The following is a 16,475-nucleotide window of genomic DNA, read 5'->3' as shown; positions in this document are numbered from 1 at the left end:
AGCAGAGTTCCCATGTGGCTCAGCACTTCTTTGTTGCAGATTCCAAGGGATTGAAAACATGTTCACAGGAAAACTCAGACATGTCTGTTCACAGAAGTGTTACGAACAGTGAGTCAGCAGGCAGTGGCCGCCACTCACAGGCCCGTCACCTGAGGGGCGGGCGGCCAGGCCTGATCCTTCAGGAACCGGCAGGAACCGCTGTGTGCGCTGGTGCCGTGAGCAGCCTCGGGAGCATTCCCCCGGGCCCTAGAAGACCCTGTGTTGTAGGGTGCGGTGCGTAGGTGTCCACATGGGGCCAACCTGCAGAGGCAGGAGGCAGGGAGGGGGAATGCTCAGGGGTGCAGACTCTACGAAGGATTCTAGGTTCAAATGGAACCCCAGGATACAAGCCTGGGAATACAGCCGGAACCAGCCTGTGGCAATGTGCACTTTAAATGGGTGAATTGTGTGGTATGCGAATGAGACCTCAAGAAAAGCTGTTGTGAAAGTGAATATAACTTTGCCCCATCAGCATCTGCTGCCCTTGAGCATGACCCATAGGGGCCTGCGGGCGGCTCTCCCATTGCCATGCCCTGCCTGGGGCGGGCCTTGTCTCCCTAGCTCTGGTGTCTGGCATAGCTAGACAGATACTCATTGAACTGAAAAGAAAGCAGCACTCAGGGGGAGTTCAAAAGAGAAGTTAGCCTGAGAATTATTATCTTTGAGGCTCAGGGATTCTTGTCCTGTCTCCGATACACGTATCTCAACATCAGTGGTCACTGCTTTCCTGCTTACAAAGCTTGCTTTAATAGCTTAGCTCACTTAAGTCTGAAAGCCCTTGCGAGGGTGTGTGATTGTCAAGCCACTCTCCAGAGAGGATCAAGATGGCGCGGAAAGCTGAAGAAGGCTGACTCAGGTCACCCTGGGACATTGCCAGGCCTGTGGGCAGGCTGCAGAGTCCCTGCTGCCCGCACATTTGTGGCAAGGTCTGTGCCTGCTGGAGGGACGCCTGGGGCCCAGTGCAGGCACAACGAGGAAGGTTCTCAAGACTCCACATTTGTCTCATTTCGGAGTCAAGGAGAAATGGTCCGTTGGGGTTACCCGTTGTATTTCAGTGGCAGTTCTTGGGATAGAGTAGTCAGGAGTTAAAAACCATCATTTGAGGGCCCGGTGCCATGGCCTAGCAGCTAAAGTCCTCACCTTGAACGTGCCAGAATCCCATATGGGCGCCAGTCCTAATCCTGGCAGCTCCACTTGCCATCCAGCTCCCTGCTTGTGGCCTGGGAAGGCAGTTGAGGACGGCCCAAAGCCTTGGGACCCTGCACCTATGTGGGAGACCTGAAGGTTCCTGGCTCCTGGCTCCAGATCGGCACAGCACCGGCCATTGCGCTCACTTGGGGAGTGAATCATTGGATGGAAGATCTTCCTTTTAAGTAAATCTTAAAAAAAAAAATCAGTCGAGACCAGTCAGTGGTCAGTTTTTCCCAATCCCTGTGCTTTGTAGCACACACATCTCGGAAGGGAGAGAAAGATCAACTCTTATGTCAGATATTGGTTCGTGCTGTGTGTGAGGTCTTACTCCCCTCATCCTGAAGAAACAGCCTGTGTAGGGTTAGGGCAATCAGCCTGTGCGCTCAGCCTCTCCCCTGCACAGCCGCTGGGAAAGTCCATTCAGCAGCCGATTGTTGCCGTGCCTGTGTGGGCCTGGCAGTGCACAGGGAGCCAGGCTGCGGGGCTGAATTCACGCGGCCCTCGTTCTGGGGGAGGCTGGAGCGTCCTCCCTCGTTCTCAGGGAGGCTGGAGTGTCCTCCCTTGTTCTCGGGGAGGCTGGAGTGTCCTCCCTCGTTCTCGGGGAGGCTGGAGTGTCCTCCCTTGTTCTCGGGGAGGCTGGAGTGTCCTCCGGGGCCTTTGGTCAGAGCATGCGATTGTTTTTCCACGGGGGGAGGGGCCTGGATTCGTAGGCTTTTCCTTCTCAGAACGCTGCCATCTTAAAGTGTTCTTTTTGCAGAAAGAGCAGGAAAAGCACCAGTAGGCAAAACTCAGGTGATGCAACGTGGGTTACCCTCCACATGGGTTCAGCAGCCAGGCCCCTCTGAGTCTGTCTCCTGCGCATGGGTGCAGGAATGCAAGCGCTGGGGCCAGCCTCGGCTACATCCCAGGCGCATCAGCAGGGAGCAAGATTGGAAGTGGTACAGCTAGGACTGGAACCAGTGCCCACACAGATGCCAGTTTTGCAGGCAGTAGTTTAACTCACTGTGCCAAAACACCAGCCCTGCTATTTGAAATTTTAAAGAAATTGTTTCATTGGGCCCTGGTGCACTAGCATAGCGGCTAAAGTCCTCACCTTGCTCGTGTTGGGATCCCAAATGGGCATCAGTTCTAATCCCAGCAGTCCCGCTTCCCATCTAGCTCCTTGCCTGTGGCCTGGGAAAGCAGTCGAGGACGGCCCAAAGCTTTGGGACCCTGTACCCATGTGGGAGACCTGGAACAGGATACAGGCTTCTGGCTTCAGATTGGCTCAGCTCTGTCCGTTGTGGCTGCTTGGAGAGTGAATCAAAAGATGGAAGAACTTCCTGTCTGTCTCTCCTGCTCTCTGTAGTTTCTAATAAAAGTAAAATAAATCCTTTTTTAAAAAGAAATTGTTTTATTTTCTTTGGAAGAGAAGTCAAGACAGAGGAGAACTTTACCCCTGGTTTACTCGTCAAAAGGCCACATCAGACACGCTAGCCTAGGTTGAAGCCAGGAACACACAACTTAGTATGAGTTCCCCCTGTGGGTGACAAGGACCTAGACACCAGAAGCAGCACCTGCCGCCTCCGTGTGCACGCATCAACGGAGCGGGGAGCTGCGCTGTGGTATGTCAGCATCAACACCCTGCAACAACAGCATCCCATACGAGCTCCAATTCAAACCGCAACTTCCGTTCTTCCCATCCAGCTCTCTGCTAACCACCTGAGCAAGCAGTGGGAGGTACTTGGGTGCTTGGGTACCTGCCACCCACACAGGAGACCCGGATGGCCTTTGCCTGACATGGGTCCTAACTGGGTGGCCCTTTGAGGAGTGAATCAGATGATAGTAAAATCAGTCTCTGTCTCTCTGTCATTCTGACTTTCAAATAAATAAATCTTAAAATAACAGATAAACAGGAAGCCAGACTAGAAGCAGTAGAATTGGGATTCAAACCAAGCACCCTAATATGAGAAGCCGGCCTTGCAAATGTTGTCTTAGCCAGTGAGCCAAACACCCACTCATACCCATGATTCCATTTGCAAATGCTCAAAGTGATAGGTCAGGGTTCTACAAGAGGGGAGAAGGGAAGGAGTTTCCCAAGCAGAGTGGTCCCCGGCAGTGGCAGCGCTGCGACAGTGAGAGGCCGTGGGACGTTGGACCAGTCCGCCTTGTGCTCCGCATCTGTGGAAGGGAAGGTGGTAGCAGTCCTGCTCTGTGGGACCCTGCAAGGCCTAAAGTGACTGCTCCATGGGAGCCACACATACAGATTAAATGTTTACATTAAAGCAGAAGCATAAAGTCCCTTTCCCATCTGTGTGTGAGTGATTTTTTTAAACAGTTGTGTTTTGACATTTTGCTGTACTTTCGCCTCATTTCTTACTGCCCATGGTCACGTGATCCTTTTCCCTCCTGCTGCGTGTGTTGTAATGTTTGCTGGTGACACACCGTCCCTGGCAGGGTGTGGGTGACTCGTCATAGCTTCTCCGTTCCCCTGTTGTTGGGCATCTGGGTTGCGTCCATTATGCCAGTATTTTAAGTAGTGCTTCAGTGAGCAGGTTTTTTTTTTTTTATCTGAGTGTATTCACTTCTTAGGAACTCTTAGGGAGGTAACTTAACCCATGCCTTTGTTGCCCTGTGTGCTAGAACGGTATCTACCTGAGCTTTAAATGGGACAACAGAGCACTTGGACTAGGGCCTGGCACCTGCTAAATCAGCATCGCCTCTCAGGTTCACATTTCCTGAGTCTGTCCTTGGTCTCTTTCTCCAGGGACTTCTTGGTTCACTGCTTTTCAGCAGGATTTTATCAATTTGTGATACAGCATTATGTGAAAGGGACCGATTTTCAACACCCCCATTACCAGCAATCTAGCCTTTAACCATGTGATTCCCTTTGCCTTTTTTTTTTTTTTTTTTTTTGGAAACACAGATTTACAGAGAGAAGGAAAGACAGAGAGGAAGGTCTTTTCTTCACTGGTTCACTGCCCAAGTGGCCACAATGGATGTAGCTGAGCCGATCCAAAGCCAGGAGCCAGGAGTCTCTTCCAGATCTCCCATGTGGTTGCAGGATCCACAGACTATACATCATCCTCTACTGATTTCCCAGGCTGCAAGCAGGGGGCTGGATGGGAAGTGGAGCATCCTGGACACGAACCAGTGCCCATATGGGATCCTGCTGGTTGCAAGGCAAGGATTTAGCCATGAGGCCACAACCCCGGACCCAGTGGCAACACACCTTCACCCACGTGTGAGCATCCTATGGGACTGGGACCCACGTGTGCTTCCCCATCTGCATTTAGCATAGTTTACCCCTTTGTTTTTGTGTTTTCTTTCTTTGTGTGTTGTTTTGTTTTGTTTTTCCAATACAAGCCAACAGTTGAGTCTTAAGAAAATCCATTGTGCAAGTAATGACCTCAATGGTGCTTCTCCCCTCCAGAGAAAACAATGGCCAGGGTAACACTGTGTCCTAGCTTACCCAGTTTACACTTGTTTTCCTGGAGTAATTATTTACGGTGTTGTGTTCCCCTGGCTCAGGGAAGGATGACTTTGCCATGCCTGCTGCAGGGCTCCCCGCTGTCGCTGGAGCATCTGCCGACCTGCACATGGCACCCCCTGTGACCCCGTGACTGGTCGCCTGTCCACCAGAACATGGTACCCCCGTGCCCCTGTGACTTGTCGCCTGTCCACCAGAACATGGTACCCCCGTGCCCCCGTGACTTGTCGCCTGTCCACCAGAGGTTTCAGACACCATGCTCTGCCCATACCTTACCCGGGAGATTGTCCTACACCTGTGTAGCCTCCTCTGAACTCACCTCATTCCAGCAGACAGAACCCTTGGAATATGTACACATGTTCCTGGGTTGATATGAGATGGTGGTTCCTCATCCCTGGGTGCTGGGATGTGTGGAAAGTCATAAGTGGTCTTCCCCCTTTGTCTCTCCCCTCCCCCCAGGAACAATAAGAAAAAATAACATATTTGGAAGCAATGAATTCACCCAATTTTCTCTAAACCTCAATCCTTCCCGCCCTGATCAACCATGTTATCATTATTGAAAAAAAATTTTTTTAATAATTGTTTTCTTTTGCTTTTTAAGATTGATTGACTTATCTATTTGAAAAATGAGAAGAGAGCTTCCATCTGCTGGTTCACTGCCAGTCAGGGCTAGGTCAGACCAAAGCCTGGAACTTCATCCGGGTCCTTAAGCCATTAGCTGCCGCCTCTCAAGCTCATCGTCTCAAGAAGCTGGCTCAGAAGTGAAGAGCTGGGATTTGAAATGGCGTCCCTGTAGGGGTGCTGGCGTCTCTGGTGGAGGTTTAGCCCACTGTGCTGGACCCTAGAGTGTGAATTCTTAATAGAGTGTTGGCTTTTCTGTTTAGGTGACTTTCGGATGGTGGTTGGAGAGGAAAAGGCAAAAGTGTTGAATATTGTGAAGCCCAACCTAGCCCACTTCCGGGAGCTGTATGGCAGCATTCTGCAGGAGAGTCCCCAAGTGGTGTATAAAAGCCAGCAGGGCAGACTGGAGGTAAAGCGTGTGGGAGGACAGGAGCTGCTTGGAGGGGAGACGGGCCGTGGACACTGTGCTCACACTTGCGTTCTCACCAGCGCGTGTCGTCCGTGAAGACCTGCTTTCGAGGGTTTGGCATGCACTGAGCTCTCTCGCAGTAGGAGTAGGGAAGAAGAGGCAGAAGTGGGAAGATTCTCGTTCATTGTGTGTGTATTGTTTTTGCCACTTGAAAGTCCTGTTAAAAGATTTTTTTTTCCATGTATTTAGAAAGCAGACTTAACGAGGAGGAAAGACAGAGGGAAAGAAGATTCATTCCCCACATGGCCTTAATGCCTGGAGTTGAGCCGATTTGAAGCCCACCTGGCCTTGTGACAGCTAATATGACCCGTCACATTTCCTGTGGGGCAAGCCTGCAGGCATGGTCACGTCCTGTGCCGGGGTCAGCAGCTCTGTCTGCCAGGGCCGAGCACCCTGGAGTCAAGTTTAAACCATGTTGATTCTTCACTGCAGATGGCAGTCTTGCTGCAGAGCCCCGTAGGCCTGTGGTACTCCTCTTGTTCTTCCCAAATGCCCCAGCTGCCAGGAGCTTGGCACAGGGTTGGCAGGAACCCGATTACCTGAGCCATGTGCTGCTCCCTTCAGGATCTGCACTTGAACCTCGTTGCCTTTGGCAGGAGCCCCAGCTGGACATCAGGGTGGGGTTTCTGTTTCCACCCAGAGGCAGGGCTGAGGGCTGTGTTGGCTAGCTTGGCGGACCCCTCCCAGAGTTGCCCACCTGTGCTGTCACTTGGTGAATGGTCTGCGCATGTTCCCCGAGCATGGAGCGTGCTGAGAACGCCCCCATCACTGCCTTGTAAGGGATAAGAGGCACTGGGGGCAGTGGGCTGACCTTGACTTGGAAGGGGTGTCGCAGTGTTCCCTAGCCCTCCCCCCACTTCCCAGGTTCCTCCCATTGCAGAGGGAGGTTAATGTAGTTATTAATGTAAGATTAATGTAGTTATTTGAAAGGCAATGACAGAGGGAGAGGCAGTAGAGGTGTTCTGTCTGATGTCTAGTTCCCCAGAGAGCCCAAACAGTAGGGGCTGGAACTCCCTCAGGGCTTTCGCATGAGTGGCAAGGTCTCAGGCCTATTAGCAGGGTGGATAGTGGGGCAGCCAGCCCTTGGATCAGCCCTGTTATGCAGGATTATAAGCAGCAGCTTAAGCTGATGTTGCCAGTGCTGGCCTTGTTTCACGGGGTTTCTCATAGCTGTCTCTCTGCCCTGGAAATCGCCATTACTGCCTGCCAGATTACCGTCACAGAGCGTCATAGGCCAGCCTGACACTGCAGACACCCCACCCCTGCTTTCCACTGAATGTCTCTGGCAAACGAAGCGAGAGTTAACAGCCCTGTAAGACACACTGTTGTCCACCCACGTGACGGAGCTGATTCCTAGTGGGAAAAGAACACCGCTGCAGCCCTCTGGCCCGTGAGAGCCCCATTGCTCTGTTCTTGTTCTTCTTCTCCAAGATTTATTTATTATCTTTATTGGAAAGGCAGATTTACAAAGAGAAGGAGAGATAAATATCCTCCATCTTCCAATTCAGTCCATGGGTAAAGCATAACTGAAATATAGAATCTTTCTGACCAGTATCAGTGTGTGGTCCCAAAACCTGAGTCTAAAAATGTCATTTCTAGGATATTTTATAGGAATTAACCACACTGTTTGTCATTTATGTAGCCACAGCCAAATAAAACATCCTCAGTAGCTCTTGTTTGGCTAAATGCACTTCTCCACCTTTACTGTGGTCACTAAGTAATAGCGTTTTCTGCTTTGCACACATATAAATACTTGTTGAATGAAAAGGTAAAATGAGTAAATTCTAATTTTTTTAAGGATTTATTTATTTTTGTTGGAAAGGCAGATATACAGAGAGGAGGAGAGACAGAAAGGAAGATCTGCCATCCAATGGTCCACTCCCCAAGCAGCCACAACAGCTGGAGCTGAGCCAATCCAAAGCCAGGAGCCTGTATCCTGTTCCGGATCTCCCACACAGGTGCAGGGTCCCAAGGATTTGGGCCGTCCTCAACTGCTTTCCCAGGCCACAGGCAGGGAGCTGGATGGGAAGCGGGGCTGCTGGGATTAGAACCGACATCCATATGGGATCCCAGGTGCATGCAAGGCAAGGGCTTTAGCCACTAGACTATCATGCTGGTCCCAAGTAAATTCTGATTATTAAGACAATTGGTCATATGTTGAAAATCTGAACTTTATTAGATCAGTTCATATAATTTTGTCTTACTGTTCTCTTAGTTTAAGCTGAAACTGAAATATATTAAAAGAATGTAACATTCCTAGAAAATAATAGTTTTTTTTAAGATTTATTTATTTTTATTGCAAAGTCAGATATACAGAGAGGAGGAGAGGTAGAGAGGAAGATCTTCCATCTGATGATTCACTCCCCCAGTGGCTGCAATGGCTGGTGCTACACTGATCCAAAGCCAGGAGCCAGGAACTTCCTCCAGGTCTCCTGCACGGGTGCAGGATCCCAAGGCTTTGGGCCATCCTCCACTGCTTTCTCAGGCCACAAGCAGCGAGCTGGATGGGAAGTGGGGCTGCTGGGATTAGAACCAGCGCCCATATGGGATCCCGGAGTGTTCAAGGTGAGGGCTTTAGCTGCTAGGCCACTGCGCCCAGTACCGAGTTTTGAAGGAAGTACTACTGCCCCTATCTTTGGTGGTCAGTGTTTATAAAATTTTTATTTTATAATACAAACCAAAATATATAACACTGGAGTTTAAGGAAGCTAGTCTGACTTAGGCTGTATAGGTGGTTTTTTTTTTTTTTCTTTTTTAAAAAAATGTTTTCTTGGAAACAAAACAAGTGAACCCTCTCTGCTGATTCACTCCCCCAGTGCCTGCCACAGCCAGGACTGGGCCAGGCTCAAACTGGGCACAAGGCGCTTGATCTAGGTCTCCTGGGCCGGAGGCAGGGGTTCGGTCTCCCGTGCGGGTGGCAAGGGTGCAGTCTCCTGAGTGGGTGGCAGGGGTGCGTCTCCTGTGGGGGTGGCAGGGGTGCAGTCTCCTGTGCGGGTGGCAGGGGTGCGGTCTCCCGTGCGGGTGGCAGGGTGCGGTCTCCCGTGCGGGTGGCAGGGATGCGTCTCCTGTGCGGGTGGCAGGGGTGCGGTCTCCTGAGCAGGTGGCAGGGGTGTTTCTCCTGAGCCTTGTAAGGAGTTGGAGTCCCAGAGATGAACCCAGGGACTCTCTGTAGGCCACTAGATTCAGCACCCATGACCCATGTGGCTTGTGGATTCAGTGGCTTCTAGTTTTACATGTTTCATTTCTGTATTTTTTCTTATATCACCTTAGTATATTTAGAATAAAGCAGAAATTGTTAAATCCATGCAGGCAAGTTGATGGGAAATATGGATTTTAAAAGTTCCCTTGCACCACATAAGCTTATCTTTTAGTGCCACGTGTCCTGGCCTTTTGGAGTCTCCTCAGACGTTCAGTTTTAGAAGGGATACGGGATCCTGAGCCTCGTGCCCCGTCCAGGGTGTGGGTGCTCAGCCATTGGTGTGACTTTGAATAGAACCCACACATCTAAATATCTACAGAATTGAAAACACTTGGCAAAGATAGCATCTTTTTCATTTATTTTTTTCTTTCTTAGATAGATAAAAGCCCAGAAGGACAGTTCACTCAGCTCCTGACCTTGCCCAAGACCTTACAGCAACAGATAAACCGCATCATGGACCCTCCTGGGAGAAACAGGGACGTGGAGGAGACATTACTGCAGGTTGCCCATGACCCCGACTGTGGCCATGTGGTACGGCTGGGTACGTGTTTGAACTTGATGTTGAGGGGGTGTTGGCCGTGGTAACAGCAGACTTTGCTTCTTTTCCTTTCCTTTTTTTTTTTTTTTTTTTTTTCTGAGCTGGATTAGAGGTGGTTGCCTCGGGGGGGAGGAATACACCGACCACCTGGGTTTTCCACCTCCAGAATTCCGTTGTTTGGGGTAAGATGGTGGGAACAATTCTGTCTTCAGGCTCCTTGACCGTAAATCCCTGTCCAAGAGAACAACAGTTTCTTCTGGTTCCAAGAACATAACTTCTGAAAGTTATTAGACAGATGTGTCCGTGATCCTGATGATCATGTGAGGAGGAAGGAAGGGTGACATGCATTGTGCCACCAAGAGCTGTCACTGCCAGCTCCCCTCTGATGCTGCCCCATTGATTTTATTTTATTATAGCATTTATTCATTTCTACTTGAAAAGCAGAGTTACAGAGAGAAGGAAAGACAGAGAGGGAGCTTTTGTCCTCTTACTCCTCCAAGTGGCTGCCACATCTAGTGCTGAGCTGATCTGAAGCCAAGAGCAAGGAGCTTCTTTCAGGTCTCCCATGTAGGTGCAGGAACCCAGGGACTTGGGTCACATTTTGATGTTTTCCCAGGCCGTCAGCTGGGAATTGGGTCAAAAGTGGAGGCGCCAGGACATGGCACCAGTGCCCATCTGGGATCCAGCCCCACTGGTGGAGGACCAGCCTTACATGCCTGATAGCTGTGCTTGCCGCCCCCACACATGTAACACCAAACCTGTGCCCTGTCTGCGGAAGCCCACTGCCTTCTGGGGCAGTAAAGGAAGCTGGTGAGATCAGGAAGGGGAGGAAGAAGTGAAATGGAGACCAGCTCCCTCCCTGAAGAGAGGGGGTGCTTTTGTTTCCGTTCAGCCCTCAGGGAGCTCCTGCAGGGAGCAAGCCACTGCGCCAGGTTCAGGGGCCGCAGCAGCTCCCAACATTAATTCCACTGTGTCCGGGCCCCCACCAGGGTTTTAGGGCACGTGGGTCCCAGTTCTCCTCCAAGTGACCCTGGGGGAGACACACTGTTGGGACAATGGTTGTCCTTTTCAGTGCCATGCTGGTCACTGTGTGATCTCAGCCGCGTTTCTGAGGAGGTAGCAAAGTACCCCGCCACTCCTTGCCTGGAACTCTGTGTGCTAGGACAGGGCACAGAGTTCATGCGAGGGTAGAATGGAAGGATAGGTTGATCTGGGTCTCAAAATGTTTACAATCCATGCATGGGTTGGGGCCTTCAGAAAATGCATATTTTATTTTTTTTTAAAGCATCCTTGGTGGATTTCAAAAAGCTTTTGTACACAGTTTTCCATTCATTTTCCATGAACTTTTGGGTGCATATGTGTTTTCAGGGGGCTAGTGTTGTGACAAAGCAGCCTACAGTTCCAGCCTCCCATATGGGTGCCAGTTCCAGGGTTCGCTGCTCCACTGGGAAGTTAGCAGAAAATGACCCAAGTCCTTGATCCCCTGCTCCTATATGGGAGATCCAGGAGAAGCAACTGGCTGCTAGCATTGGCCTGGCCCAAGTCCAGCTGTTAGGGCCATCTGGGAAGAGAACCAGAGAAAGAAAGATCACTCTGTAACTCTGCCTTTCAAAAAAAATAAATAACTCCTTTTTTTTTCTGCCAAATAAATGAAACTTTAAAGAGAAATGGTGTTTGTATCCTTTGGCCCCTTGAGACAGAGAAGCAGCAGCCGACGCACTTTCATTGGCCTGCCACGGTGCCCTCGGTCCTGACCCCCGATCCTGGCACTTGTGACTCCGGGAGAGGGATTGACTTGCTGGTTGCGATGACTGACACCTGTCCATGGTTCTCTCTCTCTCAGGCATCTCAGCGATCGTGAGACCCTCCAGCATCAGACAGAGCATCAAGGGCATCTTCACTGCCGGTGAGAACCTCGGGGAAGCCCTGTAACCAGGGGACCGGCTGTGCCGTGTAACCGGGGGACCGGCTGTGCCGTGTAACCGGGGGATGCTGCCATCCGCGCTCTGCGTGAGATGCTGATGCAATGCTGGATCCAGTTGTGTAGAGAGCACTCTCTCTTGTGGTCGCTCTTGAGAGCCCCCCCTCTGGCCCTTGGGTCTTCTTTGGGTTTCCCGTTTTCCGTCTCTGTCCTTGTGTTCCACCGTTAACGAGATTTTCTTTTCAGCGTTAGCCTCTCATTTCTGCTATTCTTGCTACTTCTTGTTCCCTGAGTGCACCTTTTCTTAAAAGCATTACTGGCTCTTCCTTCCTCATCTATCGGGTCTCTCCCCCGGACTAGCCACTCGGATACGAAGGCAGCACGTCTTCCTGCCGCACAGGGGCTCACAGTGTGGAGGGAGAGGCAGACATGTTGAGCGAAATTTGTTCGGCAGGGGCGGTGGGGGGGACTGGGGAGAAGCCACCCAGGCAGCCCAGAGAGTGTCTTTCAACTTGAACCTGCACTAGTGGCTGACACAGCCCGGGAGCTGGTGTCCCACACTACGTGGATGCCCATCTGAGCATTGGGCCCCACCTGGATCCCAGGGACGATTTAGTCACAATGCAGTGGTACCCGTGCCACATCTGCTCAAGGTGCGTAGCTCTGCATGAAGACATTGAACCCTTGCTCCTGCTGGCTTATCCCCGTCAGACTGCAGGTGAGCTGCCCTGGTTAGTGTGGGGGATTCCAGCCACTGCGACTGGGCTTCTCCCTTGCCATGACCTCGGGGGTGAGGCATGCTGATCTGGTCTCCCTGTGTGTTCAGGGATTATTAGAGGTGTGTTTTTGCTGTTCTTCTAGTTGTGGTAATGGCTTTTGTTGGGATTTCTCTCCAATCCCTTGTGTTTAAGAGTTCCTTTTCCGTACTGAGATATTTACAGATGAAATGGTTGCATGTCTGGAATTTGCTTCCAGGCAGCCTGGTGGAGGGGTGGGTGACTGGGGTTGTCCTGGTAGTGGATGCCTCATCAGAGGTGGAGAAGGCTTACAGAGATGCCGCACATGACTCCACCTGGTTCTCAAGGAGTAGATTTTTCTCTAAGATTTTTATTATTATTAAAGAGCGATCATCCCTGTCATCTTTTTACACCTGCAAACTCAAATCCGTTTTTGCTTCTCTCTGCTCGCCAGCAGGGGGCAGTGCTGCGGAGGCCCAAACCGGCTTCCACTCCCCTCCTGCTCCTAGTGGGGTGAGAAGGACTCATCCTTACGTACACGTGTCTTTCAGGTCTCCCGTGTAGGTGCAGGAACCCAGGGACTTGGGTCACTTCAGGGACAGGGGCAGGGAGGCCCTCGGGCCCTTTAAAGGAACACTGACAGGTTGCAGAAGGACCATGCTGGCCTGGGAACTAAGAGGGGGACAGGGGAGTCAGAGGCGCTGTGGGGAGGCCCCCCCACCAGAAGCAGATCCCAGCAGCAGTGAGCAGGAAGGGCCTGGTGTTGGGGAGGAGGAAGAGAGGGACTCGGTGGCGCCTCCTCTGCCCGCGGGCTGTGAGGGGTGTCTGCCCGCCGTGAGGAGGGGTGTCTGCCCACGGTGAGGAGGGTAAGGAGTTGAATGTTTGAAGTCTTGCCCTCCCCACCCCACTGCCCGCCCACCTGACTTTCTGGTCAATCAGAAGCAGCTCTGGGGGCAGAGGCCTGTTTACTTCTGGAGTTTCAAAAGATTCACCCAAATTAAGAAGACAGGTTTAAGCTTGTTCGGAAGAGCTTCTGGCACGCCTTGGTTCAGCTTACCAGCCCTTAGCTGCGATGCGATAGATTTGGCCGTGCGTTAGCCCTCTGATCTCTTATGACTAAAGTGTTTCTTCCATTGAGGACACATACATATCTAAATAAAAGGAGTACAAGGTAATATTACAGACTTTCCCAGTGATATTACTGCAGCCTGGAAGCCCTCCCCCCTGCACAGGGACACAGCAAGAGAGAGCGGCCATTCATTGGCCTGACTTCCAAATGCCCACACAGCTGGGGCTGAGTGAGGCTGACGCCAGGGGTCTCCCCTTTGGGTATCATAAGCCCCCAGCACTGGAGCCTGCGTGGCTTCCTCCCAGGGTCTATGTTAGCAGGAAGCAAGAGCCAGAGTCAGAACTGGAACATGACACTGTGACGTGGGGTGCAGACCTCAGAAGCACCAGACTCAACGCCCACCGTGAGCCTGCAAGTTCTTAAAATGAACTCTCCTCCTGCCTGGAGGAGATTGGCTTTGTGGCTGCGTCTGGCTGTGGTTGGAAGATAACTGGAAAGCCCAGCATGGCAGCCTGCTGGCTGAAGTCCTCTCCTTGCGTGCATCCCATGTGGGCACCAGTTTATATCCCAGCTGCTCCACTTCCCTTCCTGCTCCCTACTTGTGGCCTGGAAAAGCAGAGGATGGCCCAAACTTCTGTGGGAGACCCAGAAGAAGCTCCTGGCTTCTGGCTCAGTTCCAGCCGATGCAGCCACTTGGGAAGTGGGCCAGTAATAGAAGATCTTTCTCTGTGTCTTTCCTTCTCTCTGTGAATCTGACTTTCCAATAAGTAAGTAAGTAAGTAAATAAATAAATAAATCTTTAAAAAAGAAGATAGCTGGAAAAACCAAGTTGGAGGCTTGCTCAATTTCTGTCCCAGAGATCTGAACTATAATTCGAAGGGGCAGTGGAGACCACCCACTGCCTGGGAACACCTCTGGCTCCCCATCCTTCAAGGTCACACCCATCCCTTACTTTGACATCCCAGGGAACAAGCTGGGAATCAGGAGGAGCTGTGGACCGCTAAAGCCTGGCTTTAGACAGGAAGCTGAGGACCAGGGATCTCCTTGAAGAGACGCTGCATCCCGTTGTCTGGGGAGGAGCAGCGAGGAGGCCTCCCTCTGCACAGCACTCTGGCCTCAAGGGGCTCCTAGAAAGTGCAGGGCTTCCTGATCCACAGCCTCTTCTTCAGAAAGGAAGCTGGAAGCGAGAGTAGGTTCCTGTTGGCCTGGAAGGCTTCCACATGTTACAGCTGATGCTGTTCCCCTTGTATTCCAGCAGCCAGCCTGGCATCTTGTACATATTAGTGCACAGTAACCACTCGGACAGGGCAGTGTGTAACGCGGAAGTTAAGGTATCCACGTCCCATGCCAGAGTGCCTGGGTCAGGTCCTCTCCTTGCATGCTTTGAAGTGGGTGGATACTCCTCTGTCTCCTGAGTCCCAGGCCCGCTTCTGATCCAGCTTCCTGCTGCTAAGCACACCGGGAGACAACAGGTGACAAGTCCCTGGGTCCCTGCCAGCTCCCAGGGAGAGCCAGCCTGTGTCCTGGCTCCTGTCTGGCTGCTGTGTGCGTTTGGGAAGTGAACCAGCAGGTAAAAGCATCTGGCTATCGCTCTCTTTAAAAATATTAATTTGTTTCTAGTGGAAAGGCAAGTTTACAGAGAGAAGAAGAGACAGACAGTAATATCTTCCATCTGCTAACTTACTTCCTAAATGTCCACAATGGCCAGTGCTGAGGTGAGCTGAAGCCAGGAGCCAGGAGTCTTCCCCCAGGCCTCCGACATGGGTGCAGGGTCCCAACACTTTGGGCTGTCCTCCACTGCCTTCCCAGGCCACAAGCAGGGAGCTGGAAGGGAAGTGGAGCAGCCAGGACACGAACCAGTGCCCACATGGCATGCTGGCGCTCACTGGCCGGATCAGATGAGCCGTTGTGCTGGCCCCATCCCTCATTCCTTTATTCCTTTCCTTTCCTTTTCAAATAAAAATGAAAATAAGAGGGAAAAAAATGTACTTGCCCAATCGTGACTGAACAGATGGAAGATGCTAAATCTTATAGCAGTTGCAAATGTCTCCATGTGTGATGAAAAGCACACAAGTTGTTAATGTGAATTAGATCATGTGAATGCCTTATGGGCAAGTGTCTGTGGAGACACTGAGCAGTTCCAGGCCTCCACGCCCGCCGCTGGCCCCACCAGTCCCTCCGTGAGGAGGCCGTGGCCTGACGTTGAAGTGGGTGGATACTCCTCTGTCTCCTGAGTCCCTGACACTTGGAGCCAGCACTTCCGTGAGGTGGCTCCCTTGCTCATTCCCGTGGTGGCGTTCTGCCGTGGGAACCAGCTGCACTTTCCCGTTCTCTTGCTGCTGGGTGTCGGGTTGTTCCCCCCTTGGGACTGTCATGAGGAGTCTGCTGTGAGTGTCCTGTGCCTGCCTCGGCGAGTATGCGTGCGTGTGTCTCAGCCTGTGGACATGTCCAGCTCTGGGCGATGCCACCCAGTGCTCATCCACGCTCGTCCACACCTGCCCAGGCTCAGTCCCCATGTAGCGGCTGCCGGGCCAGCGCTTGATTTTCTGTCTTTTGCATCCTAGGCACTTGCGTGTTATACTAAGCTTGTGGTTTGCATTTTGTCCATTGTCTCAGGTGGTTAAGCTTTTGTTTTGTAGGTTTATTTGGATATCTTTTTTTTAAAAGATTTATTTTTATTTATTTATTTTTTTTATTGGAAAGGCAGATATACAGAGAGAAGGAGAGACAGAGAGGAAGATCTTCCGTCCGATGATTCACTCCCCAAGTGAGCGCAACGGCCGATGCTATGCTGATCCAAAGCCAGGAGCCTCTTCCTGGTCTCCCGTGGGTGCAGGATCCCAAAGCTTTGGGCCGTCCTCAACTGCTTTCCCGGGCCACAGGCAGGGAGCTGGAAGGGAAGCGGGTTGCCGGGATAGAACCGGTGCCCATATGGGATCCCGGGCGTGCAAGGTGAGGACCTTAACCACTGTGCCACCGCGCCGGGCCCAATTTGGATATCTTTTTAAATGTTTTAATTAAATGTTCAGAAAAAGGTAGACAAAAGCAGAAGCCGTCTCCCATCCCCCTGCTCTGGTTCACTCCTCAGATGCCTACACAGAGTGTGCAGGGTAGACAGGGTTAAAGCCAGGAGCCAGGCACTCAATCCAGGCCTCCCACGTGGGTGACAGGACCCCAGTTCCTCAAGCCATCACCTGGAGTCTTCAGTAACAGGAAGCTGGA

At 51.6% G+C, this 16,475-nt stretch overlaps 1 protein-coding gene across 3 annotated transcripts in view; it reads left to right on the top strand.

Moving 5' to 3' along the window:
* TAMM41 (TAM41 mitochondrial translocator assembly and maintenance homolog) overlaps window positions 1-16,475 on the top strand; it is a 37,794-nt gene that overhangs the window by 17,524 nt on the left and 3,795 nt on the right. Inside the window, exons 5-7 of one of the 3 annotated variants that reach the window (XM_040995211.1) lie at window positions 5,584-5,729; window positions 9,364-9,529; window positions 11,370-11,432. In XM_040995211.1, coding sequence (XP_040851145.1) covers window positions 5,584-5,729; window positions 9,364-9,529; window positions 11,370-11,432 — 375 coding nt within the window. Of the gene's footprint in view, window positions 1-5,583; window positions 5,730-9,363; window positions 9,530-10,894; window positions 11,021-11,369; window positions 11,433-16,475 lie in introns of those variants that run through there. The other 2 variants (XM_040995213.1, XM_040995212.1) reach the window with 2 other exon arrangements.

Source organism: Ochotona curzoniae, unplaced genomic scaffold (assembly GCF_017591425.1).
Source record: "Ochotona curzoniae isolate NIBS_2020 unplaced genomic scaffold, NIBS_Ocur_1.0 contig_908, whole genome shotgun sequence".
In the NCBI taxonomy this organism is placed as follows: Eukaryota; Metazoa; Chordata; class Mammalia; order Lagomorpha; family Ochotonidae; genus Ochotona; species Ochotona curzoniae.
This window is presented reverse-complemented; position numbering and strand designations above follow the sequence as displayed.